The 27,184-nt window shown below is 31.2% G+C and overlaps 3 protein-coding genes and 1 pseudogene across 9 annotated transcripts; 2 read left to right on the top strand and 2 right to left on the bottom strand.

Moving 5' to 3' along the window:
- Positions 1-9: 9 nt before the first annotated feature.
- On the bottom strand, positions 10-12,095 carry LOC141447796 (uncharacterized). 4 transcript variants are annotated; one of them, XM_074115647.1, is made up of 7 exons: positions 6,260-6,430; positions 5,844-6,158; positions 5,298-5,411; positions 4,396-4,480; positions 3,359-3,435; positions 786-957; positions 10-687 (listed from the first exon to the last, which is right to left on the bottom strand). In XM_074115647.1, exons 3-7 carry the CDS (start codon positions 5,382-5,384, stop codon positions 572-574), a joined length of 537 nt encoding a protein of 178 aa, XP_073971748.1. In that variant the 5' UTR covers positions 5,385-5,411; positions 5,844-6,158; positions 6,260-6,430; the 3' UTR covers positions 10-571. The 4 variants fall into 4 exon arrangements, with proteins under 4 accessions (XP_073971748.1, XP_073971756.1, XP_073971743.1 ...); XM_074115655.1 differs by lacking the exons at positions 5,844-6,158; positions 6,260-6,430 and adding an exon at positions 11,918-12,095; XM_074115642.1 differs by lacking the exon at positions 5,844-6,158 and having other exon boundaries at positions 6,260-6,428.
- LOC141446424 (U4 spliceosomal RNA) lies at positions 1,767-1,892 on the top strand (annotated as a pseudogene).
- LOC141447774 (uncharacterized) lies at positions 6,463-26,897 on the top strand. 4 transcript variants are annotated; one of them, XM_074115618.1, is made up of 7 exons: positions 6,463-6,539; positions 17,914-17,976; positions 21,157-21,267; positions 22,983-23,124; positions 23,854-23,939; positions 26,172-26,322; positions 26,454-26,897. In XM_074115618.1, exons 3-7 carry the CDS (start codon positions 21,184-21,186, stop codon positions 26,552-26,554), a joined length of 564 nt encoding a protein of 187 aa, XP_073971719.1. In that variant the 5' UTR covers positions 6,463-6,539; positions 17,914-17,976; positions 21,157-21,183; the 3' UTR covers positions 26,555-26,897. The 4 variants fall into 4 exon arrangements, with proteins under 4 accessions (XP_073971719.1, XP_073971728.1, XP_073971712.1 ...); XM_074115627.1 differs by lacking the exon at positions 17,914-17,976 and having other exon boundaries at positions 6,516-6,539; XM_074115611.1 differs by lacking the exons at positions 6,463-6,539; positions 17,914-17,976 and adding an exon at positions 20,857-20,974.
- LOC141447853 (uncharacterized) lies at positions 13,223-20,791 on the bottom strand. Its single transcript, XM_074115740.1, has 5 exons — positions 20,658-20,791; positions 16,992-17,082; positions 15,567-15,643; positions 13,693-13,864; positions 13,223-13,597 (listed from the first exon to the last, which is right to left on the bottom strand). The coding sequence occupies exons 1-5, from the start codon at positions 20,742-20,744 to the stop codon at positions 13,509-13,511; spliced, it is 516 nt and encodes a 171-aa protein (XP_073971841.1). The 5' UTR covers positions 20,745-20,791; the 3' UTR covers positions 13,223-13,508.
- Positions 26,898-27,184: the final 287 nt, after the last annotated feature.

Raw genomic sequence — 27,184 nt, 5'->3', positions numbered from 1 at the left:
AAATTAACATTTATTCATCAACAGTAATGTGTAATCTCTGAAATGTATTAAGTGAATTCATTGATTTGATTACAAAAAATCAAAATAAAACCAAAATATACATATTAAAAATTTCCTTCATAAATAAATTTGTTGTTGTACTGCGCTGATTTTACTGCTCAGTCTCTTCCACTAAAACAAACTATTAATTCTATTTATTGTTTTTTTTTTTAAAAAACTATTTGTTTCAGAGGAATCATTGTTACTAGTCATTTAGCTGTAAATATATGATGGTTACTAGATATAATTCTGCAGGTGAGATCCAAAGGTGCTCTCTGTTTCATGAACAGTTCATAAGTAGACATGACAGAAGACGCACTAACTTTAGAATAACCATGTACAAATATTAAACTGTTAATAAGCTCTGAAGATTACCTAGTCCCTAGGTGGAAAGCTCGGCAAAATAAAAAAATGAAATTAGCATTATTCTTTCTTGCTTCTGGATTAATGAATCAATCACCAAAAACGATAACAGCACAGTTATGCGATGAAATTCTTAATTATCAAAATTCATGAGAGAATGCTGGGGAATTCATCGTACAGATGTTGAGTTTTTTCGCCAACCAATGCTTCCTTCTTTGTCATTTTTATTTCTGAACATTTTCTTATACAAACTGTTCATCACGAGGCAGAAATATGTGTACACAACTGCAATAAAATAGAAACCAAAGAAACATGGTTGGGTCTTAAATGAAATATTAGTAATTTATTATAAAAATAAAAAAAGAATTAAATATTATAATTACCTATAAACAAACATTCTTCAATAAGTTGTTCAGGATTTATAAATGTAAACTTTTGATTCTTTTTTATGCTTCTGTTTATAGCAACGATGATCGAATATATAATTAACAAAATAGCCACTAGAATAGAACTTGCTTCAAACAGAACCCAGGCAAACAACAGCGTTGGACTTTTCTATAAAAGAATTAGTAAATATAATGCCTAAAATTCTATTGTCAAGGAGATAATTTCTTTCCTTCAAGTTGTATTCATTTGATTTTTAAAATTAAATTTGCATATTTTTTCTTGGAAGCGGCTTTAGGCCCATATCACTTCAAATTTCTTGGTTAGAATTGGTAATGCAAACATGCAACGATTTGGACATTTGTTTTTAATCATGAGGCGCTTGAGCTTAGGTTTCACGCTTGAACAACACCCATAAAAAATGTTATGCAAAGTTTTGAATATTTCATCACATAATCTTTTTTTTTTTTGTAATTGACCATCACTTGTTATGAATCACTTATAAAACCTGGACAGGCACCCAGTATCCCCGCTGCTCCATGAGTCTTGCAGTACTACTGCGTCAAAGATGATTGCAAAGAGCGGTTCCCCCAAGAGGGGTGAAGGAACGCAGGCAATCCAAAATGCCCATTGTTCCCCCCTACTACTCCGTCCTGTTCTGTAGAAATCTTATTTTTTCCTTTTTGCAAAACAATGCCAAAGCTTTTCTTTTAATTGCGGGATTCATTAAATCCAGCAAAAATACAATTCGATTAATTCAAACATCCTATTCGATAACGAGTCCAGGACATCATCAAATATAGGTCTTTTTATTAAAACTTAAAGTAAATCGCAACCCTATTCAAATATTGTTCTATACCAAACTTATTTCTAGTCCTCCAAGTAAAAGTCAACTCAATCACGACTGAAATGGCAATTATTTTTTCATCCTATTGAAACTATGAATCAGTCACCAAAAATAATGAACAGCAATATAACATCACCTTGCGCAGTGGCAATATCGTAACCAATGAAGGTCTCCTGAGGTGCGATTATTGCTAGTTGAAACTGTAACATCTTCTTTTTTTTTGTTGCAATAGACACGAAAAGCTGCGACACTACTTTGTTACCGCAGCTCAATTTAAAATTCAGATTTACGCTGCTTGAATAGCTTAAAACTCTACTCAGCGATCAGAATAACATTTAGATGAAATATAAAAACAAAATTTTGCAATTAACTTTTTATTAGGCCTTGTGCAACCGTGCAACCTAAACATCAGCCGCCACTGGGTAAAAGTTATCCAAACTAATTCAAAACAAAAGGAGATCTTCCAGTTTGATTAGCACTCCTTCTTCGCACTATTCCTCCCATTTCTTCTAAATTCTCTAACATGATTTCTTTTCTCTAAAGATTTTATTGATCTTACACACAGCCCTCCGGCTTTTTAATTAAGCTTTATTTTAGACAATCAACTTCGATTGGACACTCCATCTGAGGAAACAGCACAACACTCTTTTTTATGAAACAGATTAAGCTTCTATGTTAAAATTTTCATTAAAATTCTGATATATTTGTGAATATATTTCTTGGACTCGGGGCTAATCGGCTATTTTTTTTTTTTTAGCACAATCATTAACTTCTACTTGCTTTAAGGGCCACTCTATGGTAAGGTTACCAGATTGTTTACCTGAAATCCGGGGACACCTGGCAGCTCCATGTATACAGCTGATCGTATCGTTAGTGTTGTCGTCCACTGATAAGAGTTAAGTTTCTCAAAGTAAATTCAATACTACTATTATTATACTATAAATATAATTATTAATACTTGACATAATATTCTTGTTCTGACACAATTAAAGTCACAAGTATTTTCAGGATGAATGTATTTTTTGTAATATGTCATCTCTTGAACTAAGTTTTGTAGCAAATTCTTGAAAAGTCATAAGAAAGTTAGAAATGAAAGACAGTCAGGGAGAAAAATTCGGGGACATTGTGGGGAGACTTTTCAATCGGGGACAGAATTACGAATTCGGGGACTGCCCGCGGGATATGTCTGGTAACCTTACTCTATGGGTTTTGGTTTTCACAGGTAAAAAAAATAAAATTTTATTCGATATCTTGCAAATTTGTTTTCTTCTGTACTGCGTACTTGTTTCCAATTGGCTAAACCAGTTTCAATATACAATATATGAATTTCTTTTTTAATTTATAAACAATTTATTTTTTTAAACAAACAATTTGTCTAGTTGCCACGGTGTTTGTCAACTAGAAATTAAATCGTTGCTTGAGATCTGTAGGTTGCGAACAATGCTTTTCGAATCCATTCGGACATGCTACTACAACTGTAAGCTATGCGAACACTTTTTAAGCTAGTCAGTTACACTTACATATGTTATTGTCTTATTTATCTCCATCCTTTGCCTAAAATCTTGAATACGTACTATATAAAATATACTTTAAACAGGTCTATCAGACTGATTAGAAAGCTACGTTATTAGGAACTTAGCCTACAGCCACGCTTTAGCATCTAAGTGTAACTACAGATAAAAGAAAACTAATTATTAATTGTTCGGATAACTGAAAATACATTACCTCGTACAGACCAATTAGCGCATAAATTCCAAACATTACTTGTAAGCTTAGTCCAATATCTTCAAATTCTAAGAGTCCTGTAAAAATAGCAACGATAAAACGGGTGTTGTAATGGTACAATCAATTGTAATAAATCTAATAGTAGGGCAATATTTAGTACAAATTACATTCTTTAACTTTCACTTAAGAGGTGAGATAGGTATTGAGATAAGACCAAATTTTGTAAATAGAGCTTCTTTCGATTAAATCTCAAAAAACCGAAAAATCGATTCCATAAATGGTACTTTATGTTGATCGATTTTGACAAAAACCCTAATTTATGTAATTAATAAATGGAATTTTTCGTTTTTCAGTTCAGGTAGACAAACAATCTCTGGTCACATCATAAAAACCATGTTTTCGCACTTCACACTTTTTGCGATTTCCGTGAGAACTCAAAATCCAAAACTGCTTGAACACAATACTAAAAGAGAAAATCATGCTAGAGACAGACTTGTTGCAACCATCTCAATGCTTTAAGTATTTTCTGCATCCCTATATTCACTTCTTAACGTTGGAACTTTACAATTTCTCAAATTAATTATTTGTCAGTTCACTACCCAGGTTGAATCAGAGTAGTTGCCAATGCAATGGTCAGATTGGCGTTCGTAGTCAGATTTCTGTCGAAATCCATTCAGGGTGCTAGTCTCGTTAAATGGAGGAAATGAATGGAGGAAATGTTATTCCAGTTAATTTATTTTAACCAAAATGTTGTCTACTTATTATTTTCTTGAGGCTCCAAATAACTATTTTCTGATTTGCGAACATGACTCTTCCAGTAAACTGTTGGCTATAAATAAGATGAAGTAAAGACTGTTCTTAGTTTACTGTTGCTAAATATAATTTGTTTAAAGTATTTCCTGTCCGATATGTTTATATTATAATTGATTTATCCACCCTGATTTACATTTTCTAAAGCATCTAATCAGAAAGAATTATTTTTGGGTTTCTTACATCTAGTTATGCTAGTTATATTGTGTTTTTTCAAAAGTAATTACCAGAAAAATATTTAGTACCAAAGCTCATTTTAAAATACGAAACACTCACTGACAGTGCACGAATTAAAAATATTATTGAGAATGTCTGAAACAAAAAATATATATACATACGCTAATAATAAAACATCAATTTGATTATTTGAACGTTTTGAACCACAAAATTCGAGCATTTAGTATGGAAGTGAAAAGTAATTTTGATCGTAAGGTTTATTTTATAAATGGTTGGTTGTACTCAATGTGATCAATGGTTACATAAACTTTTGTATTATTTGAGGTAATTTATTTGAGGCGGCGGGACGTTTTCATTCCCTGAGAACACCATATTCGTAATCAATGCAGACTACGAAAGTTGCCCATCCAGAGTACATAAACATTCAAATAATAATAAATTCTGGACGAGGAAATATTAATGATGTATAATATTTTGTTTTGTTCTTTGACAGAGAGGGAAAGTATAATAACAACAAAAACTTGTTTTAATAGTTTACCGAATGAATCAGATTGATCTATCCAACAATTCTATGCTATCTATTCTACAAGGATGACCAGAAGCGTTTACCTCCAATGAACATCAATTGGAGGACTTGCTGCCTTTGGCTGGAGCTTAAAGCTTGGATTCCTGTCTTAAATTAGGAATAAAAAGTGCGAGCTTTGAAAGCACTGGCAATTCCTTGAAGGAAGGCCTGGTATATCGCTATATGCGGTGAGTTTAGGACTTAAGCCATAGTGTTCACCAACAATGGTGAATGAAAATCATGAAAGTCTGCTATTTCTGTACTTCAAAAATATTATAAAATTATAATATTTTTTTGGATTTATTAAACATTAAATATTATCTTTTCCAAAAATTTACGACGCGCCCCCCCCAAAAATAATAATAATAGTTTAGAAGAACAGTTTACCAGATGAAAATAAGCTAAAATTTTGGAACCAATTTCCAGTTGAATGCAACATAAAAACTTTTTCAGTTCCGGCAGTGCACACCTCATGATTGCCACACTTAAACCAGCAGTAATCTGAAATTTTTGTTTACAGTTAAAAATAATTATAAACAATTATTGTAAAAACTGACCATTTTATTTATTTTAAAAAAACATTTTATTTATTTCTTATTTTTTTTTTTAGATAGTCATAGATAGCTTGCTATGAATTTCATTATCAGTGGCGATAAACATTAAGGGCGTTCTGTACAGTTCCTCCCAAATATCTTTTTATGTCGTGTCATTGTATAAAATTAAAATAATAATAATAATTGGAATTTTATTAATTTCTATTACATGGGCCAGGACCGGATTACATTTGAAATATTCATATCAAAAATTAATTTAATTTTGCAACTCCATTAAGGAGACGCTCGAGAATTTATCAGCATTAAGAATATACTTCATCAAATGATTTTTTTTTTTTTTAATAAATCTTAAATCTTTCAGGTATTTCATATTTCATACCTACTACCGGCAAGTAACTGGATTTTCTGTACTGGAGGTTGTTGTGGCTCAAAAAAATTTTTTTTCCCATTTATATTCCAAACACTTCAGTATAACGTAAAGGATTGGAGATGAATTGCCAAATTCCTGTTGCTAATTGGACGAGCACCTCTTGTCAAGAGGATTAGGTATTTGAATGTACAATTATCTATTAGTGGATAGTCTTAAAGTCTATGATGTAGAATTTAAGATACATATAAAGAAATACAAAGTAGTTTTAGATTTTGTGTGAGTTGAATAGGGCCCATTTTAGATCTCGTTCTAGGCTTAACGACACTGTTTCAACAATAAGTAAAAACTATTATGTTACAATTGAAAAATACATCAAGATTTTATTGAAATCTCAATGAAAACTTTTTGTAAAATATTAAACTTACCTTAAAACTTAATATGTAAGCCAATCAATATAATTGGAGTTAATGGTAAAACAAAAACAAAGCTTCATTTTAAGAAAACATTGTAAAAAAAAAGAACATCTCCTCAATAAAGGCAAACAATATTCTGTTCTGACAGACGGCAATTAAATAGCGCCAGCACAACGAATAGTCTGGCCCCTCCAATCTAGATCTGGGCCAATAACCAACGTTCTCGCCTAGTGTGTACTATGTGTGGGACCCAGTGACAAAAACAAATCCACGGTATATTCGGTACAATTAGGTAAGTGACATTGACTTAATGTATTCGTGACTTAAATCATCTTATTAATCATAACTTTATAAATAATTTAAACTTTAATAACTAATAAGATAAGCGAAGGATGTATTACCCAGCCGAAAACTATGTATCAATAATTAATTTTACGCACTGTACCAGCTAATCTGGCTTATCCGTCATATTTGCCAAGGACTTAGTTTGTATTCAATTTATCTAATTTATAGTTAATACTCCGCATTTTGGATTAGAATTTGGTATATCCAAAAATCTACCTTCCTTCTTAAATCAACTGAAAAAAAGTTACTCCTAAAGTTCTTTTAATGAGGAAAAATTCCGGCGACGAGATCAGTGTAATGTACCAATGAAATATACCAGGAGATGGCTCCCAGATAGTGAATAAATTGATTGTAGTAAAGGGTGGTTTCACCAAAAAGGGGAAGTAACGCAGGCAATCCAAAATGCCCAAAATTGATAGTAAAAGATTAAATTGTCTACAAGATTAATACAGGATGGTTTAATTTGGATCAATTAAATTTTATCTCCTTCATAGTTAATTGATTTTAGTTACGTGAACCTTACATTCGTCTTATATCGTTACACGATAGGATCCTTTGACTAGTACAATTGTTGACTATGTGTGACAGATCAAAGTGGAAGTCAAATCCTCTACACCAAACTTATGGACCAAACATCTCTAAGTACCACGCGCGGGATATTATCCACTACTATTGGCCCAATCCACATTTTCAACAAATTGGTACTCTATCGCATGTAATTAGAATCACTTTACGCTCAAATTTTATTAACATGGTATAGCATTTCACGTAATTAGCATTCACTTAACTGTTGTACACTTAGTATTTCATTCTTCGTTATACGTCTTTGAAACGTACGAAGTTTCTTGTTTACTATGAAGATTATTGAGAAACGTATGAACGCATGTGTCACAACTCAGATCATTGCAGTTTTATGTAACCAAAGTAAAGTAGTGGAATGGTCACTTCCCAGCAACGGTTTACAAATGCGTGGCGTTGTGTTGGATAAAGTTTACTGAGCCGAACTTGTGACTATGCACCATTTCAACTATTGTTTACACTTTTATTTAGTGCTGATAATTTATTATTTCTGCTTTATATACACAAAATTACTCACGGAACTCAGAGAACTTTTTGTACGAAAAATGTTATTTGATATATTGTTTAATTTAGTGGAAAATTCTGACCGAAATCAGAAGATAGTTTCGATAAGAAAGAAATACAAATTTATTTTCATATTTATAAATATATTTTTAAATTCTGGATAGTTCATTCGTAAGTTAAGTGAAATTAATTGCATATTATTGCCTTCTTCTGTGCAGAAATCTGCCAAAGTTTCAAAGTCAGATAATAAAAAGTTATACAACATGGTCTTTACTTCTGTAAAAGCTATTGTTTATTTTCAAAAAGCCTTCTAATAATTCGAAAACGAGATACTAATATCCCAATGCGAATTCCGCTGTTTGTCGAGCACAGTATAGAATGGGGCGTTGAACGCCTGTCCCTATTTGTGTAGCGTTAATAATACAGCGAGAAGAGTGTAAGGTAGATTGCAATAAAATCATCTTGGAAGGCCCTCTTTAACATTTCTTCAATGTCTGTTTAGCTTAAGAGAAACTTGTCTTCGAAACGGAACCTTAAAATCCGTACACAACTTTCTGGCAGATCGGATTGCCGTTTACATGCTTTTCTCATTATTTAGCGTCATCCTGTATTGTGCACAATTTAATATGCATCCACTCTCAAATTAATAAACTTGTAATTCATTACATTCAACACATTGCAGGATAATAAACGCTAAATTGAATTGAAAAGAACAGGTTGTAAAGTTAGAACCAAGTTAGAATAAACATAGCAACAGAAGGTAGAATTAGAGAGTTTACTAAAGATTTTTCTATACCTTTCTCTTTCTTATCAAATTTTCTACTAAATAATTTAAATACATTAAAGAACTAGTGTTTAGGACCTCTGACTACACTTTTTTTTAAATTCTTTCTTCCATTGGGTTTTTCTCTCCCACCCGTTCTGTTATGAAGCAGAACATATACTCGTATATATGTCATGAGCGCGTAAACGTGTTAAAAACTAAGTATCTCATAACAAAAATACAGGAAACCCAACCTAGATATATTTGAAGATGTTATTATGAAGACTTCGACAAAATCCAAGCTGTGTGCGAATTTTCCAAGTGCTGCTATTTGGAGATTCTATTGGAGCGTTGACAACTATAAAATACTTGGAAGTTTTGTTTTTTTTAATCCCACCTGTTGAATTTTGGAAATTGGATGAATGGATTAACTATCTTTATAGATTGTTTTCAGCTTCTCAAATTTTTCAGGTTCTGATTACGTATTAAGTAAAACTTGATGCATTGATCTAAAAGCTGACTGGTGTAGTTTTCCTCTTCTATAATATTGAACGCGATAATGCGATCATTCTGTAAGTAAAACATTTAATTTAATGGGAGAAAAGTGAAGAATATAAAAGAAACGAAGGAGGGCAGCTTATTAAAAAAATCATAAAAGTAAAAAGAGAATTTTTCGAAATAGTAGAGTAATCGTTAGTAGGAATGTTCACGTGGATGTACGTCTGACTCTGTGGCAGTAAACATCGATCACTTCAATACAGAAGAATGTCACCAATTTCTCTTCCAGCTAGATTTTAATTAAAAGCAGAAAGTTACTGAAAAATCTGGTTATTTATTAGAGAGGAATGATAGTAATTTATATAGTAAACAACTCATGTAATCAGCACGAATTTTTTTCGCAATTAGAAGATAACCCTTACTTTTCCAAACTGAATTCGGTATAAAAAATGTGTCCTACTTAAGTTTCCATTTTATTTCGCTGAATTCCCAGTAAAGGGCATTCATTCCGAGCAAACAGGAAGAGAATAGTTGTAGCAGCGATATTTAGGAAATGCTACCAGAAGGGATACCCTACTCTCGAAGAAAAAAAATGCCTGAAATTGGGTGCTTGAAACTTATGAGTTTTGGCTGGTCTGGCTTCCAACAACTGCTGCTGTAATAGTTCTATGAAGAACACAATTGATCCACTTCTTATGTAGAGGCACCAGATGTAGATTAGATTAGAGCCCTATTCAAGTTCAGTTTATGTTTTTAACCCTTTTGAAAAGAATAAGGCAATTGAAAAAATAGCTACTTAGTAAGTTGCAACCTATTAAACCGCTTCCTAAATTAATGAGGATCTAGAGCTCTGCTTCCGGTAAGAATGTAAGGTCTCGATTAAAAATGTAGAAGAGGATCTTAGCAGCGAACTTCGTCCAGAGTGCTCTCCGCCCATACATTTAGCTACTTTGTTGACAGTTATACAAGGCATTCAGTTTTTTTATTATATTACTGTTAAGCCACGTATCATCCTTTCTCGGCGGTACCGTTTGACAGTTCTCCATCTCTCCTTTTTCTATTTCTCTCTCTCTCTCTCTCCTTATTCCAATTCTCGTAGTACGCATTATTTTTCGTTAATCTTTTCCTTTGTTGTCGCCGCCAATATCTTATTTTTCTGCTATTTTGTAGTTTTGTTTATTTCTCAGTTCCCATGGTTTCAACCTTCCCCTTCTCTATCCTCTCCTAACCGTGGGGTTTTTCCGTCTGCTGGAGTTCAGTACGCCTTTGATCAAGTTTGTATGTGCCTCTGTACCTGCTTCACAACGGATATAGTACGCGTCCGCTGGACCTCCTCTTCAAGTACAGCTTTTCGTACTTCTGCAACGCTTCATCATCGGCGGCTTCCGGCCCTACGTCACTCGAGCCTGCCCATTGGTGTACTTCCTTGCATCTCAGCTTGCCAAGAGTCACTTCCGTTGATACCTAGCATTTCGCTTCATCCGCAACCAGTGCACTTGGTCCACTATTACCCTCCCCTCTTCCGCTTACCTCTCTGTCAATTCTGATAAGCCTCTTTGGGCCTAAACCCAAATATTTCTTACGCTTCTATGAGCTCAACTACACATTACTCACACACATCTTTACACCATTGTTTACCTAAACTCCTTAATAGTTCCTATTCCCTTCTACCGCTTATTTAGAGATCCTTCACCGCTTGGCGGAGGCTATGTGCGCTCGATTCCAGTACTTCTAAGGTCTTGACCATTTTCCCTGCTAACTATTTTCCTTGTATTTGTTTATCCCCCCTCGAGCACATATCGATTTAAATCACGTTTACGTCATCTCCCCCTCTCCGCATCTGGGTGAAGCCTTACGCGCTTACAATTACAATGGCTAAAGTGAGAAAATATTTCATAAAGAGTATCATTAAATTTCTCAAAAATTGCATTAGAAACATTTGGCTTAAGGTAAACAACTCCAATAATTGCAGATTTGTTATTAATTTTAGACTTAATGAAAATCCAATAACTGGAACGTTCTCAACAATTTCAACCTCCCCAAAAGAACATTTCTTCATAAAAACCAAGATCCCCCCAGAGGGGCGCCCCAATTTCTTCTCTTTAATAGCTAAAATTTGGAAACTTTCATAATCGGAGAAAATTTCAGGGGAGGAGAAATTGGTGGACGTTAACCAGGTTTCACAAAAACAAATAATATCGGAATTTCTTAATAAAGAAATACTATCCCCTGACAATTCAAAAATATTTTTAAAGCCATTCAAGTTCCAAAATAACAGTTGAAAACCCTTTTTCGGCAGATCTCCAGTGCCGCTTATTTCCTTTTCTTCTCTGGTTGACGAAAAAACTTATCAATCTTCCCGAAGCCTGCAAATGACTTCACTTTTCTCTTCCTACCACCCTTACTTGCTTCGGAAATATCTGTTGCATCAGATTCCTCGAAGTCAGTTTCCTCGAACGAATCTTTTTAATAGCCAAGAAGTTAAAGGAGAAGCCCGGAAAGCTAAGATGTGCTGGGTTCGATTCCTGATCCAGACCTTATATTGTATTTTATAGATAATTTGAGCAATTCATTGTGAAGTAAGTTTGTTAGTCGCCTCCGTCCGCGAAACCTAATTTGGTAGTTTGACGTAAAGTCTGCCTGAAAAAATAAACTTTACTTTACTTTTTTTATAGAAGCATCAGTTTGTCCAAAATCAAATATGTTCCAAATATATGTATAAGGCGTACTCCTGTTAGCACCTGGGCTGATTTGTATAATTTTAAAGAAAATCAATTCTTTTGGGTTAAAGTTCTGTTGCCTCTAAGTGATATCAATCATCAAATGGAAAATTGTTCCAAATAAATAGAAAATCAACGCAAAAGACAGTGAAACAGTTGAAAAGTCTTGATTGAGATCATGTAATGTTGGATGCGTTAAAAAAAAAAAATCAAGATTAAACATTTTTTGAAATATTTTGTACAAACTCCATTTTGACTGACCTGGTAAACTCCAAACACTGGCACATTCTTGCAACAAAAGTTTTCTTCAAAATGAGTGAAAAGTTTCTTAAAATATTTTTTCAAATAAAGCCAACACTGGTTCTAAGATGGAATTCCACTAACAAAGCTACGAAAAAAGTTACATCTATTAAACAAATTTTGTCCACATCAATTACTTACTTTACCCTTACATTGTCCGTCAGATGTTTATAAAAAATTTCAAGTTAGAAGTCGAGCTGGACGTAATAGTATTGTTCATTATCTTTCCCCGGAAGTCGACTATTACAATCTACTTTTTGTCCACAGCATTCATAATTTTTTGTTACTGAGTGTCATTATTTTTATGATAACAGGAAACTTAATGTTCAAATATTGTTCAAAAGGAATTATTAAAATAGTTAGTTGTAATGTGAACCTTTAAAACTAATAACTATTTCAGTTCACTATTTCTCAATTATTTTTTTTTCTTTTATTCTTATATTTCCTTTTCATTTATATTGTGACTTTTCTTAACGACTGCCATATATGACATTAAAGTAGTAGATAGTATTGCTCAATGGAGTAGATTTTCGAGTTCCAGTTCCCATTTTGAGCGTACCCAAGTCCAAAAATGTGATACTTAGAAAAAGGAGATTGCGTTTGTTTGTGTTTTTTGGATTTCTTATCACGGTTATGTTCCCCCCCCCAAAAAAAAATGTAAAAAGAATTTATTTTATCTAAATTTGTTTCTAATTTTCTACCCTTTTCCTCTTGGCTGATTTTCCTCAATATTAATGAAGTTAACAATTTTTTTTAGGAACAATATTTTCCCGAATACCTTATAGAACATATAAAACATGTAAAAAACAATTGTATTTTTGAAAATTCAAAATCTTTTAAATACTGTTTATATAATTTAAAATTATTTTATTAATACTTTATTTTAAAATATCATTTTTATTGTACAAGCTTTGATTAATTTACTTAAATAGCAGTAACGATATGCGTAAGAAAATAAGTATTTCTTTAATTACAAATCTGTCCCCAACAATTTGTTTTTGACAATGTTTTTCATTAAAGTGAAAAATTAAATTAGTTTTGTTTGTTTGAATTAAAATTTAAAGAAATGAAACGAGATGATTTATTTAGTATTTTACTAGGATTTCTTGAACAGATAAAATGTGATACCAAAAAAATAATGGGATTTTTCAAATTTTCATTAGAACTGATAATTTTAAAATTTTTATTAACATGCAATATTTAAGTAATAACACACACAGATAATAAATACAATGACGTACATAGCAATGATAATGATTTTCGTGATAAATAATGTTTATTAGTTAAAAAAGCATACATATTTTGTATTATTATTTAATGAAGTAATAAATACTAAAAATAGAGAGTAATATTGTACACCAGTTTTCCATCCGATACTTTCATTTTTGTTATTATCTTTTTCATTATTTATAACATTACCTTTTATTTATTTAGAATTGCAGAAATTCCAATAATATTTGATTAGAAATATTTCAATTGTAAGAAAGTGCAATACAATTGCAGGACAATATAAAACGCAGGGTTCTCAAGTGCGACTTCCTAACAGATGATCTTAGCTTTCACAATTTTCTCGAGCTTGTATTTGGGAGTTCATTCGTACGCGATGACTGTTTACCACTAACACTGTGTAGCACGAAATGACTGAAAATTGTAATAAAATATTAGTAAAGTATTTAATGATAATTGTTTACAAAGTATACAAAAATTGCAGTCCCATCTCCTATATAAATACTTACATGTGAATATAATAGCGATTAATAATCTGTCAAATTCCATATTTATGCTTTTTATGTTATGTGGACGCCCTGCGCCTAATAGTATTCCGAAGAATATTAATATAACGAATATTCCCACAATAATAGTAGCCACTTGTAGTATTACCCACGCCATTAAATAGTATGATTTTCTCTGAAAAGTAGACAATATATTGCAGAATAATTCTCGAATAATACTTGTTACAACACAATTTAAGACCAGTAAGAAAGGCTCTCATCTTTGAAAAGTGTTAAAAAAAATAATACTAATAAAATAGTAAAAAATTAAGAAAAATAGGAAAATAATAATATAAACTTGGGATAAAAGAGAATAATAGTAATCAACGACTAATAGAGTCAAACGACTTACCGTGAGGCCACTGAAAATTTGTATTGTATTATTTTCATCATACCGAGAATAGCAGTGTGGTGGATATGTCATCTTTTGAAAATAGAGAACTTGGACAAACTGGGAGAGAGGTACGTGGAGTGCGAATTTCGTATTTACGTGTTTTAGTCAAAATACAACAAAACAAAAATTAATTTAATTTAAAATTTGCAATGATCAAAGTATTCGATTACCAATGGGAAGGTTTCAATTTTATTTTCGTTGAAAACATTCGCCTAATTGAAAATTAATGTCCCTTCAAATCTTCCATTCATTGGTTCTTAGACTACGTCGCCTACACTGATTTAATTAAAACATTACTTTTAGTTTGAGCCCAGCTTATGAACATGCATTTCTTGAACCATCGAACATACCTTTTAATAATTAATATACTGCCACTTATAATTAAGATATGCCAGAAGACCGATTTCTGTATGTAGCAATGAAAGGGTGATCATTTTATTTTGGCTGAGTCATGATCGTTTTACTATAATCGTTTGTTGATTTAAAATAAATAGAAATTTTTGATGAATTGTTGGAAGTAAGTAGTTTCGTGTTTTTAAGAGTACTAAATTCTGCACTGCCATCTGAAATTCTAGTTTCGTTCTCAGTTAACCCTTGAAGTAATATAACAGGAGTATCTTTAATTATATTTCTTAAATGATTCCTTTAATTAGGTTTTTTGATCAGGGGAATTTGTGGCTAATATAGCGAAACATCTGGTTTTAAATGGAACCATCCTCTGAAAAGGAGACGTATGGTGGATGGAAGAAGGGTTCGGGTTCGGTAATATCTTTTAACGGGCTCCATCGAAAAGATTGTTGGTTGCATGCTAGAAGGAATGAAGTTCATGTGGAATATCTTTGGAAAATCTCAACTAAATCTAGAAACTGAACTTTTTGTCCTTCTTTTGAGAACAATAAAGAAATGTCAGAAATTAAATAAGCTATAGATTTGATGACAAAGAAACTATTTGAATAAAATTTAAGTTTAATAAAATTATAGCTATTTATAGAGGTTTTTGGTTTACTTAAGATTTTTTTTATTATATTTAGTAGACAATATTGTGATCGTTCTTTTGACATAACTGAGATGGATTGAAAACTAACTTCTCTGGTATTTTCTCCAGCTCCTACATTTTGAAGGCCAATGTTAGGAATCGTACCAATTACCACAACATATTTCATTTAGCGGTTTTCGCTTTTAACAATCCGCTTTCGGAATCTAACGTTGACTTTTAAAAATCTCTCTCTCTCTCTCTGTCATTTTTGTGCACTGCCGATCTGAACACTTTTCATCACCGGGCAGAAACAATGAGGACTCATAGGAAGCAGCTGGATGGACTCGAAACCAACCTCTCCGAATGCAATGCTCTACCACTCTACTAATGTATTACCTCATATAATGAACAAATCGTTTGTGAAGCTCAAAATTTAGATAAATAATTAAAGTAGAATGATATACTAACATCATAAATTCCTTGTAATAAGTAAACAGCAAAAATAAAATGCAACGATACTCCAACATCAGTAAAATAAACAAAACCTGCAACAACGAATTTATAAAATACATATTTAACAAGTTGTACGAGTATAATTACGTTTTAGATGTTGCCTAAACTTTAACAATTGTCGATCTCGTTCATACACCTTTCTCTTCTTTCTTTTTCAAAGTAATTTTCTCCATCTTAGACATTTTTACTAAACGTGATAACTTAATATTAATTACACAAGTACCAGCAGTTAATATAAGTACCTCGGAATACTGAATGTTCCTAAAACAAAGCGTTGATATTATGCTAAACAACTTGCTCTCACTGTGTTAACCATTTTCGCTCGATGATTGAGACATTAAGAGAAGCTGGATTTAAACTATTCTTGGATAATTGGGAGTATTTCGAACAAGAAGTCACATTTGAAACTGCACTTCAGCACATAACTTCAATAATTAGTGGGCTATGACTTATAACTTTTCCTTTCTCTACGCTTGTACGGCAATCAAATTTAAACCGATCTCTCGGATTTCCCACACTCTTAAAAATAAATTTTCCAAATATTTCAATATTTCAAGTTTAGAGCAAAGTTGTTTAGAGCCAGTCGTATTATTATTTTAAATCAGTTTGCTTTTAAAGTGCCATTCGACTTACAAAAACTTAAAAATTCACTAATCCATTAGTCTATTTTTAAAATAAAGGAAATTAAAAATTGTAACTGCTCTCACGATAATAACTGTTACAAACCAATTTGACCTTCATATTTTTTAAAATTTTAATGAATGAAGTATCTGTTAGATATCATAACAAACTGGTTCCAAAGTTGCAGCTTAACCCACTGGCACAAAACTTTTCGTAAGTTGTACGTATTTATAACTTAAAAATTTCGTTTTTTTTTTTTTTAATGGTCAAAAGTGATACATCTACTTAATGTCAATTAACTGTCATTAGTTCAAACTTAATCTTCTAAAATAAATTTTCCAAAGAATAGTTTAATTTAGCGTAATTTTATTTTTTAATTACATTTATGAACTCAGTAAACAGTTCAAGTATTGCCTCTCTCATATGATCACGTTATGCGGATTTGCAATGAGGCGATGACAAGAGCACAAATAGATCGTAAATGTTACTTAAGTTCTCTAAGAATAACATTTTATTTTACCAGATTGGCAATTTTTTGAAAAAAATGCTTAATTGATGAAACCTTACGCATACACAGGCAAAGTCTGGCTCATCATTGCACCCACACATTGGCCCAATGAATACTTCATAGACGCCTTCATTCTACGTACAACTGACACTTAAAGAAGCAACAAACGCTGGTATTGGATTTGGTTTTTGTTTGTTTTTGCACTCAGAAGAGTGCTTCAGTCTAAAAAGAGATCTTTACGAGGTACATACTCGGTGCGTAACGATATCCTCTGTAAGTTTGCCGATGAAAATGTTCAATTTCGTCAGTTACAATCAAGACCATAAAAGCTGCAGACAAAACCTATAAAATAATTATAAAATTGCATTATTACTACAATTATACATATGAGCTAATACACTGTTAGCAAGATTAATTAAAATCTACTCTATTTTACGACGAGAATGTAATATATGTATATCATGTATAATACAATAATAATGTATAACATAATCTATAATATATGTAATGTAATATAAATATAATATATATAATGTAATATATATATAAAATAAATACATATATAAAAATTTAAAACTATGTATTTATATATTTTTTATTATATTTTATATATTATATTTACTTATATTTTATATTTATATATTATTATATTTTATATTAATTTTATATAAATTTAAAACTAATTTATAGCATAAAAGCAAAATTTTAATTTTTATGTGTGAGTGTTTTTCACCGACCACCAGAAATAAATTGTTAATTTTTCCCTATCACCAGAGAAAATTGTTACTATTTTCCTAGAGTTACCTTAAAGACATTCTTCAAAGAGAGGAGTCTTTCTTCTTTGCGTTTTGTTTGAAGTAAGATGTGATTAGAGAAAAATAGTTTTCACTAATATACGTGGCAAGAAAACATAAATTCTGCAGCAGTGGATGCCCAGATTTTTTAATTATTTTGATTTGAGAAGTAAATTGCATTATACATTCATTAAGAAACTGTTGATCTGATTCAATACACTACCCCATTAATGGAATTGTTCCTGAGAATGTATTTGAAAATTAATCTGGGCAACATGATCACTTTACCCAATAAAATAAACAATAATTGACCAGTCATTAATTATAAAATAGTAATTAATTGTAAACTAAACATTTTGAATCTTTTGTCTCTGCATAGCTGTATGGACGGTTCCAAGAAAGGAGGAGAAGAGAGGCAAATCCGAGGTATAACAACAATACGGTAAGTTTAAAAAACTGGTTTAGTTCTTTCATTTTTTTTGCAATAAATGGCGTAAGATTTTGAGAAGAGGATAATCCATTCTCAGTTGCAATAGTAAGGAGTAATAATTTCCTTAGATATCTAGTATCAAGTACAACGTAGTTAATCCATACTAAGGCGACGATAACCGTACGGTTTAAGGTACGGACCTCAAAGACGAGTTACACTGTAATACTGAAATCTATTCCTATATTGGTCTTGGATTTCATTCAATGGTATAAAAAAAAAGGAGTTTTATTTAAGTATGTTAGCTGTTTACCTCCAACCACGACACCTAATTTGGTAACTAGTAAGGCGTAGAAGAAGACTCGGTTCAACACGCATTGAAGGTATCCGGTTGGTTTCGAGAGTATGTTTGGCTGAAAGTTCGGCTCTGTCTTCAAGCACTACTCTCTTCTAATCTCTTATATCTAATGAAACAGACAAGACTGGAGGAAAGATCCAACTGACAGAATGTGTCGATGTGGCTTAGTAGCCAACACTCATGGAATCTAATCTAAGCTTACGTCTAATTTTTAGATTAAAGAATTACGTTTAGAAAGCAGTCAAGTGTTGAATTACTGTTTACTTAAAAGTGGAAGAGAATTAGTCCATTTAATCTTGGCTAGGAGCAGGAATTTCCCAAATAAGTGTTTAGCTTACATTAGAAATAGATTTTTTAGAGCATCCTATCAAAAACATTTCTAATGTATTTTTGGACAAAAGAATTCAATTCCTATAACGTTCCTCTGGGTGCGCCGCTGCTCTAAGCATTTGCACAGCAATGTCCCCCAAAATGTCGATGAAGTCAGAAAGAATTCTTAGAAAAGGCTACTTTTAAAAACAATCGCTAAAGAAAGTACTTTATATTTATTTTCCTCTGCACTATCCCCCTTTCCAAAGCATTTAGCTCTTCTGACGTAAAATTTGTTATAATAACCTAACCACCAGCAAAACTCCAAATTACGACCTAACATCCGCTAATAAATTTAGACAGCTATCAAATCGCACTCTGATATTCTTGACTTACATGTTCAACTTCCTGCTGAGAACTTCTCATTTCTCTGCTTTATAGAAATTCTTCATTTAGAAGATGAACCCCAAACCCATGAAACCTCTACATGATCCTTGATCCTACCGGTAAATATGTTTTTTTCCAGTAATGTCTTAAAAAGCTCCTTCATAAACGTTTAATTCCTATCCTTGAAGCTTCAACATTTCTTCCTTACTATCAATTTGGATTCAGACATATGCACTCCACTGTTTAACAATAGCTGCAGGTTTTCCTCTCCTTTTTTCCCTGCATTCCAATCCTCCTCACCTAACTTTTCTCTTTCTACACTAGTTAAGAAGGTTAAATTGTATAATACATTTATACTTCTGTATTTATTTGATGATATATTTATAGAAATAAATATTTATTTATTCATTCATTCACTGTTTAACAACTTCATCGTGCTGTAAATCCTGCAACCTCTTCCTTTGAGAAGAAACCGTACTGTACGGGTACCTTCTTCGATGTTTTTCATGGATTTGCAAACACCTCGTGCTTCTTTTAAAGGCGTTCTCTGCCTTACCTATTTCCTCATCCTTAATTCATACTTAAAAACCAATTTATTAAGTCTCTCAAGGATCTTTTCTTTTCTCCAACTTTCCCGTGAAATCAGGAAAGAATTTTGGAACTTATTTTAAATATAATTTATATCGTTGGTTTTTTTTTTTGTTACTCCTAGAACAGTAACTTCAAACTTTCTGCTATCCTTTCTTCTCATCCCGAACCTATCACAGCCTCTACACCTTCAAGAACATCTGTTTCTAATTGAAAAGTGTGTGATTGAGTTTACTATCTTGGGTTACACATGGACAATAACTAACTTGGAATCCTCACACCAAACTGAAAAGAATGGACACTAACAGAAGATTTGTATGCTGCCAAAAGGCTATTCGACAAACGATCTAAACTTCCGTTATAGAACTGACTTACTTTGTAGAAAACTTGCGACTATATTATTATTATTATAAATGTTTTATTAGAAAATAATTTGTTACATGTTTCTGTTTTCATACAAGTAAATGTACTTTGGACCAATATGTTCCTCTGTATTAGAGGTGTGAGGTTCCGCTAAGCATTCCAATCTTTACCGACTCCAATCCTTACAATCCAAAATCCTTCGAAAAATCACCAGTGCTCTTTATTTCGTCACGAATAATGATCTAATAATAATCATAATGATCTATCTATTCTATTTGGATTTTATCCGATAAGATTCCGCTAACAAATATTCCACGGCTCCATCACAATCCTTTTGTACGACAGCTTTCAAGCTGTCCTTATCCCAACCTTATCCAATTCTGTCCCAGACGACTGAAGCGCCAGTGGCTTCGGAAACATCTAAACAAATTCCAAAGCCTTTAAGAGATACCACTGGGTCTCTTCTTCAAATATCGCTCATGTAATTTTATTCTAAGTTCATTTTTTCTTGTTACAGTTGCAAATAAGTATAAACGGGTAGTACAAAAAGACAAAGAAAGTTGATTAAGTGGAAACCATCAACATTTAAAAATAAAAAACATCTAAATAGTACTAATAGTAATTACATCTACATAATGTTAAGAAATCGCAAGACTAAATTAATCATGAATATTGTAAAAAACGTACTTACAGTAAGGCTAAATCCTATTATTTTGGCACCTGTTTCTAACGAAAAGCAATTGCAACAAGTTTTTACTTCCGGCAGAGCTAGAGACATTTCTGATTTCGTTAAAAAAATAAAAGAAATAAATAATAAATAAATAAAGTGAAACGTGAAGAAACACTTAAGTACTTCTGAAAATATTATGATAGTAAAATAGGAATGAACCCCCACACAATTACTAACTCATGGATGGAACTGGAACATAACACATTATCACACAAAATGATACTGAGATCAAGGACGGTCCAGTTTTTACTCTACTGTTAAATTGTTTATACATTTTTGTAGGTCTACACTTGTTAACATATTCTGTGCATTAAGCAATTTTTCCACTTTAAATATAAACCAGTTTTCTTTCTTACCGAGCTGAGGTTACATATTTAAATAAAGTGTTAATAAAAAAATAATTAAGTTTGAATAAATAATTAATGCAATCACTACCAACGCAAAAATGTTTAATTTGCAGAATCCACTGGGATAGCAGTAGGCCAGGATGCCGAAAATACCAAAGCTTACAAACGCATTTTTTGGATTTTCTCTTGTCAAAGGGAGTCAGATTGTTGCCATATCCTTTATAGTAAGTATGCAATTTTATAGAATATTTTTATCGTTTTCATTGTGATTCATTAATTCAAGAGGAAGAAAGATTATTGCCAATTTCAGCCATATTTCGTTACTAGTTTTTACCATGCTTTCAGACGTAGGGCTCTTATTTTGTAAAAATTGGAATTTTTAAAAATTTTAACATTAAAGGTTGGTGAGACTTCTTCCTGACTGTGTAGTTACTGAGGAACTCTTTGATGCCAAAAATGTAAAAAATATTTGTTAATAAAAGTCTGGAAATGGAATAATCTTTCTTCCTTTATGCAATTTTAAATTACATTTAAGAATTTTAGGCGTGGTATTTTTGCTTTAAAAGTAGAGGAAATTTTCCAATTGTTAAATTTTCGTAACTGGAGTTTTCGTAGTTTTTTTCTCCGAGGAAGCATAATTTTTTTTTTTTATAGCTGTAATTAAAACAAAAAAAATTTTTAAACCTTCAATTTGTAGATCAAAATGTTCATTGCAAGAATAATTCCCTCTGCTTTATTAAAATAACTAATAGTTATCAAAATGCTATTTAATTAATAGATTAAATACCTAGGTAAGTGACAGATAGCATCCTTATTATCTTCGTACTAATAATGAAATAAACGAAACCCACCAATTATTCTAATAATAGTCCTCGCTCTATTGTCATAATTGATTAACGTTAACAGAAACTCCCTTCTTATTCAGAAAAAGAGAAAATAGATCGAATTCATGTTCTTCAATACTGACCATAATTAGAATGTATGTAATTTAAAATGATATTGCAATTATAAATGACTGTGATAAATAATAATAGAATATGCGCTAAGTAATATAATATAATTTCTAATAATACTGCCTTAATAATATTTCTTGAGGCAGATAATTATTATATTTTAATCTGTATTGAAGCTCCCAAATACTAAAAATATAATGGGGTTGTTTTTTCTTTTATCACTATGTTCAATATAAAGTGTAATGCAGCTTGGATAAAAATACAGAATTGTATTTTTATAAAAATTTACTTGTTATAAACAATTCCAGGAGATCTAAATTTACCAAAACACTGGGTTTCACATCAGGTCTTCTGTATAATTTCTCTCTTAACAAATTATTTATTTTATGATAAAAAATAATTCTTTCTTACTGAGAAGAAACTGCCTAGTATTCATCTCGTGAAAACCAATTTCTGATCCCCCTGGGATAGCAATCTTTTTAATTTTAATCTTACCATACATAATATAATATACTTCTTAAGTAGTAACATTTAGAAAATAAAAAATCCTATTGGATTAACCTCCCTCACTTTTACATCATTGTTTGCAAAAATTTCTCGTCGCAGTATTATCTGCGGCATATTCTTCACTTATCTTTGTGAAAAAACTAAGAACATTTTGATGCAATATTGGATTATGAGAAAATAGAGCTTCAAAACTTCAGATTGAAAGGCAAAATTATACGCTACTCCTTTCAACCACTGCCCAATTACAATTAATCCTGCAAAAGCTGTGAACATTACCTACGCGGAAAGCTTGGCAAAAAGCAAATAAATAAGGTTGCAATGGAATGACTTTTCTTTTCTTATGTATAAAGAACAATACATTAAATAAATTAAATTATTTACTACAATGTGTGTTGTTTATTGATATTATGGTTTTATATTAGAAATATGTAAATACTTTATTTTCATTTTTTTCCATGTGTCAATTTTTATTTCTGTAGGTATTATTTTCACTTGTATTTGTGGGACACCTAGTGCAAGCTTTTATACCTTACTCTGGTTATGAATCTGAGGATTCTTCAAATAGTTCTTCCTCTGAAAATGTTACCACACCAAGTCCTCCTATAAGTTCCAAAATTGCTGGTAATTTAAATATTCTGTATCATATTTTTCTTAGTATATTTCATTGAATTATTTTTCAACTTTTTACGAAATAATAAAATTAAATATTACTTATAGCCTCTATTTCATTTTATTCTTATTACATTCATGATCGTATTCATTATAAGATATATATGGTTATTTAAGGTTATATATGGTTTTTAATTTTAATACATTTGCTTACGAAAACCCTTATTATTATTATTATTATTATTTCTGCTCAAAATCAAATATTCACATATTAGGAATTTTGCGTCTATTTTTTTCTAAATTCTTTTCAGCAATTTTATAAAAATTATGTGCAGCTAATTTAAACAGTAAACGACAAAGTAAATTAGAAAAGTAATGGCTTACTTATAATTTCAGATGTCAAACTACCAACGGACGGGGGTCTATTGGTAGATATAAATGCTGTTACTTTAATATTAGCATTTTTGCAAACGAATAAAAAGTAGCTACTTGAGGGATTTAAACAGGGGATCACCCACTTACAAATCCACAGTTTCATAGTCATTATATTATTCAATCATGAAATAATGTAATCGCAAGAGTTTCGACTGAATCAATTTCTGAACTTAAGAGTTCTTCAAAAATCGCATGTTTTGAGGAAATTTGACTTAATCTAAAACGAACAAAATGTTCTAATTAGAGAGATAGTATTGAGAATTTATTTAGATAAGATTGCATTTTCCATATTTTTTATTGTTTCAGATTTTAGGAGCACGACATTCTTTATGGAAGTATCAGTTATTGTACAAATTGTTTTTAGTGTATTCCTACTAATTGGAGTACAAAAGGTAAACAAAATCACTTTTATTAGCGCTATACCTGCAATGCTTATTACTGAACTAAAATAAAGATATTAATCTCTTACATTGACCTGGCATGACTACCTTCAAAAGCATCTCCACCGCATTAGCATTAAGGACAACAGTTCCTGGGTTCTTTGTGGTGGAGATATTATGAACGGTCCGAACCTGCTCCCAACTGCAGGATATCCGGAACAATATACCCACGGACCCACTCAAAATATATATATATATATATATTTGGCTGCCAGACGTCGTATGGCTGAAGCAGCATTTGACCGTGAAGACGTAGGTTAAAAAAAATCGCTTACATGTGTATGGATGTTAATTTACAGAAGGCATATGCAAATTTTAATAAATATTTATCACCGTAAGTGCAACTGTAAAGAAATAGAGTAGGCAACTTGAAAATCATCCCTGTCGCTTGTCTCTTTCTGTTACTCCTATGTAATAAGTTTATGAAATTATGAAGTTAACATGTAGAGTTCAGCTTTTTTTTTAATATTATTATTTTTTATTTTTTTGTTAACTTTTTCAATAATCCAAAAGGAAAAAAGATTATCGCCAATTTCAGTCATAAATTTATGAAATCTTTGTTCCTTACGAAGCTAATTTATTTAAGCTTGGACAGGGACGAGTTCAGTGGACGACGGAGATCCGATTTCGAGATTCCAGGGATTGCTATTTTTAGGCGTTCTTTTCCTAAAATTAAGCTCTAAAAGTCCGGGAAAGGGTAAAGCTATATGTTTGAGGAGCATTTTCCAATATTTTGCTTATTCATAACAGGCTTATCGCGATAGGAACTTGAAAGATGTTAGGTGCAGGGATTAAGGAGATAGTGGAAAGTTACAAAAAGTAAGCGGTTATAAAACGGAATTATAATTATAAAATTTAGTAATGTAAACTATAAATGCTTTGGGAAGGAAACTTAGGATTTTTACGGTAATCAAGACCTTGGAGCTTGTCTCTGTGTAAGGTGATGGATAGTGTTGGTGTCATTTTATTGGAGCACGAATAATTTAGTTAACCCTATAAGATAAAATTTTAAACCAATAATTTTATTGATTCTTCTATATAATTTTTATTAAACTATGTGTCTGTGATTTGGTGAAAGAATGTATATATTTATTAACAATGAACTACTTAATGTACGCTATCTGCTAAGCCAGCGTTTCCCAACCTTTTTTTGCTCGCGTACCACTTAATCATGCTAAATTGTATCACTTCGTAAAAATGATTATATTTCGTGAAATTTTTTATTCGGAGTGTGTTATTTTATTATTATCTTTATTTGTATAGAGATACAATGTATCTGTTACAAAATTCAAGTTCTTAAACGTAAACTTTGTAAATTGTGAGATGTTAGTTTTAAAACTTTTTTAAATAATTAAAAATTTCGTACATATTTTTCTTTCCAAAATTATTAATTCATTTACAAAGTTCTTCTTTAGGATTATTATATTTGTTTATATGGAGTGGGATTGTAAAACTTTCATAAACTAGGCAGCTGATAAATAATTAATGTTTCCGGCTCGTTCTTATTACACATTAAATGATGATCTTTAGGTTTGATTATATAAATTACATTATTGATTTTAAATTTAATAACATAATGACCACCCAATCTTATTTCAGAAAGAATTCTTATAACGAAAAGAAATTCATTTATCAAAATATTGTTGGCTGACATTTTGTAATAAATTTTGAGAATTCGAAAATATATTAAACATAAAAACATAATGTTGTTTACTTTATTTAAACAGTTAAGTGCAAATATTCCCTGTACCTAAAATTAAAGAAATATTAGGTTTGTGACATAAGCATTCTATTGAGCACAAATCTTTTAAATTAATTTCTTTTTAGCATTCAAGTACCAATGAAATTTAATATTGCTTGGATAGAGCTTACTCATTACAATCAGTCTCTTTAAGCAGATTTTTACGTAGTTATCATTTATGTTCTGTAACATGATAATTCTATTATTTTTTAAATTTTTTATGCCGCTATTATTGATTATTTTTCGCTTACCATCAACCAGCAACTCGCGTTCCACCAGTGGTACGCTTACCACAGGTTTGGAAACACTGTGCTAAACTATCGGCAAAGATACTACATTGTCAACTCTTCACATTCTCATTTCTGTTTGGAAGCTATTTTTAATGTTTTTTGCTTTAATCTTCAAGCAATCATTTACATTTAGTGACGTTCTACATTTTTCAGACTGTACATGACTATTTGATGTCTTGGATATTACTTCAGATTGCATTTTTTTTTCATTCACAAGTTCTAGTAATCGCTAACGCTGTATTTGCATTATACCAATATCCTGGATTAATTTTGTACTTCATTGGTCAAGAAATTTTAATAATTGGTATTATTTATTATTATTATTATTATTATTTTGAAATTACTTTTATTCAGCAATATTTCAACCATAATCTTAAAAAATTGAAATTTTATGCAGTTAAGTACTATATATATATATTTTTTTATTTTTTACAGCAATTGTTTCATACTGCATCTTAGTGGTGTACAGTTACTACAGAGATCTTCAGAGTGCAGATGAAGCTGAAATACCTCCTTTAACTCCAGACAATAGTTGAATTACCCTCCATTGATCTTGTTACTTATATTTTGCCTGTTCCCTTAATAAGATACATTTTACAGTAGAGGAGAAGAATTTTCTATGGTTATTTGACAAAACATTCACAATTACTTAATTAATTTTTAGGAATATGGAGGTAATCATTTTTTTCATTGTTCTGCATCAATGAATGCGTACCACATTGATATATAATATCATAGTATTATAAATAAAAATAGTAGTATTTTTTCTTTTACTGACAAACAGTATATTGTGAGCTTTCCTTATATGCTATATGTTTGAAAACAAATCATATTTCAGATATGAAGTTTACATTTAATTAAATATTAATTTGCTTGGAATGATTGTTATTGCAGAACCTCAGCACTCTTATTATTCAACCGGAACCTCAAATTTAGTGTCGGTATATCCTCCTCATTTCTTACATAATTATGTGCATACATAGCTCAATTAACTCTGCTAAATACATTTACACTTAAATGGACTGGAGGGCACATTTACACACATTCAGTAAAAACTAAAATTCGTCTTTCCATTTCAAAAAAGCAGATCGTTACGCTTTCTTTGGACAGCAAGTGAAAGTAAAACATTAATAAGAGTGCTGCTATCTATGAGAAATCTTACAGCA

This window comes from Rhodnius prolixus, unplaced genomic scaffold (assembly GCF_049639745.1).
Source record: "Rhodnius prolixus isolate KJV_2025 unplaced genomic scaffold, Rpr scaffold_1, whole genome shotgun sequence".
In the NCBI taxonomy this organism is placed as follows: Eukaryota; Metazoa; Arthropoda; class Insecta; order Hemiptera; family Reduviidae; genus Rhodnius; species Rhodnius prolixus.
This window is presented reverse-complemented; position numbering and strand designations above follow the sequence as displayed.

What these genes read in the sequence shown, in the direction of transcription:
- LOC141447796 (XM_074115655.1), bottom strand. Translation starts at nt 5,384, where the DNA reads ATGAGGTGTGCACTGCCGGAACTGAAAAAGTTTTTATGTTGCATTCAA. An exon ending in TTTTAGCTTATTTTCATCTG is followed by an intron (nt 4,481 to 5,297) that starts GTAAACTGTTCT and finishes TTTTTGTTTCAG; the next exon opens with ACATTCTCAATAATATTTTT. An exon ending in TGAAGAATGTTTGTTTATAG is followed by an intron (nt 688 to 785) that starts GTAATTATAATA and finishes ATTTTATTGCAG; the next exon opens with TTGTGTACACATATTTCTGC.
- LOC141447774 (XM_074115618.1), top strand. Translation starts at nt 21,184, where the DNA reads ATGCCGAAAATACCAAAGCTTACAAACGCATTTTTTGGATTTTCTCTT. An exon ending in TATAAGTTCCAAAATTGCTG is followed by an intron (nt 23,125 to 23,853) that starts GTAATTTAAATA and finishes TTATTGTTTCAG; the next exon opens with ATTTTAGGAGCACGACATTC. An exon ending in TACTAATTGGAGTACAAAAG is followed by an intron (nt 23,940 to 26,171) that starts GTAAACAAAATC and finishes TACATTTTTCAG; the next exon opens with ACTGTACATGACTATTTGAT.
- LOC141447853 (XM_074115740.1), bottom strand. Translation starts at nt 20,744, where the DNA reads ATGTCTCTAGCTCTGCCGGAAGTAAAAACTTGTTGCAATTGCTTTTCG. An exon ending in AGGATATCGTTACGCACCGA is followed by an intron (nt 15,644 to 16,991) that starts GTATGTACCTCG and finishes TCGTTGTTGCAG; the next exon opens with GTTTTGTTTATTTTACTGAT. An exon ending in AATCGCTATTATATTCACAT is followed by an intron (nt 13,598 to 13,692) that starts GTAAGTATTTAT and finishes TACAATTTTCAG; the next exon opens with TCATTTCGTGCTACACAGTG.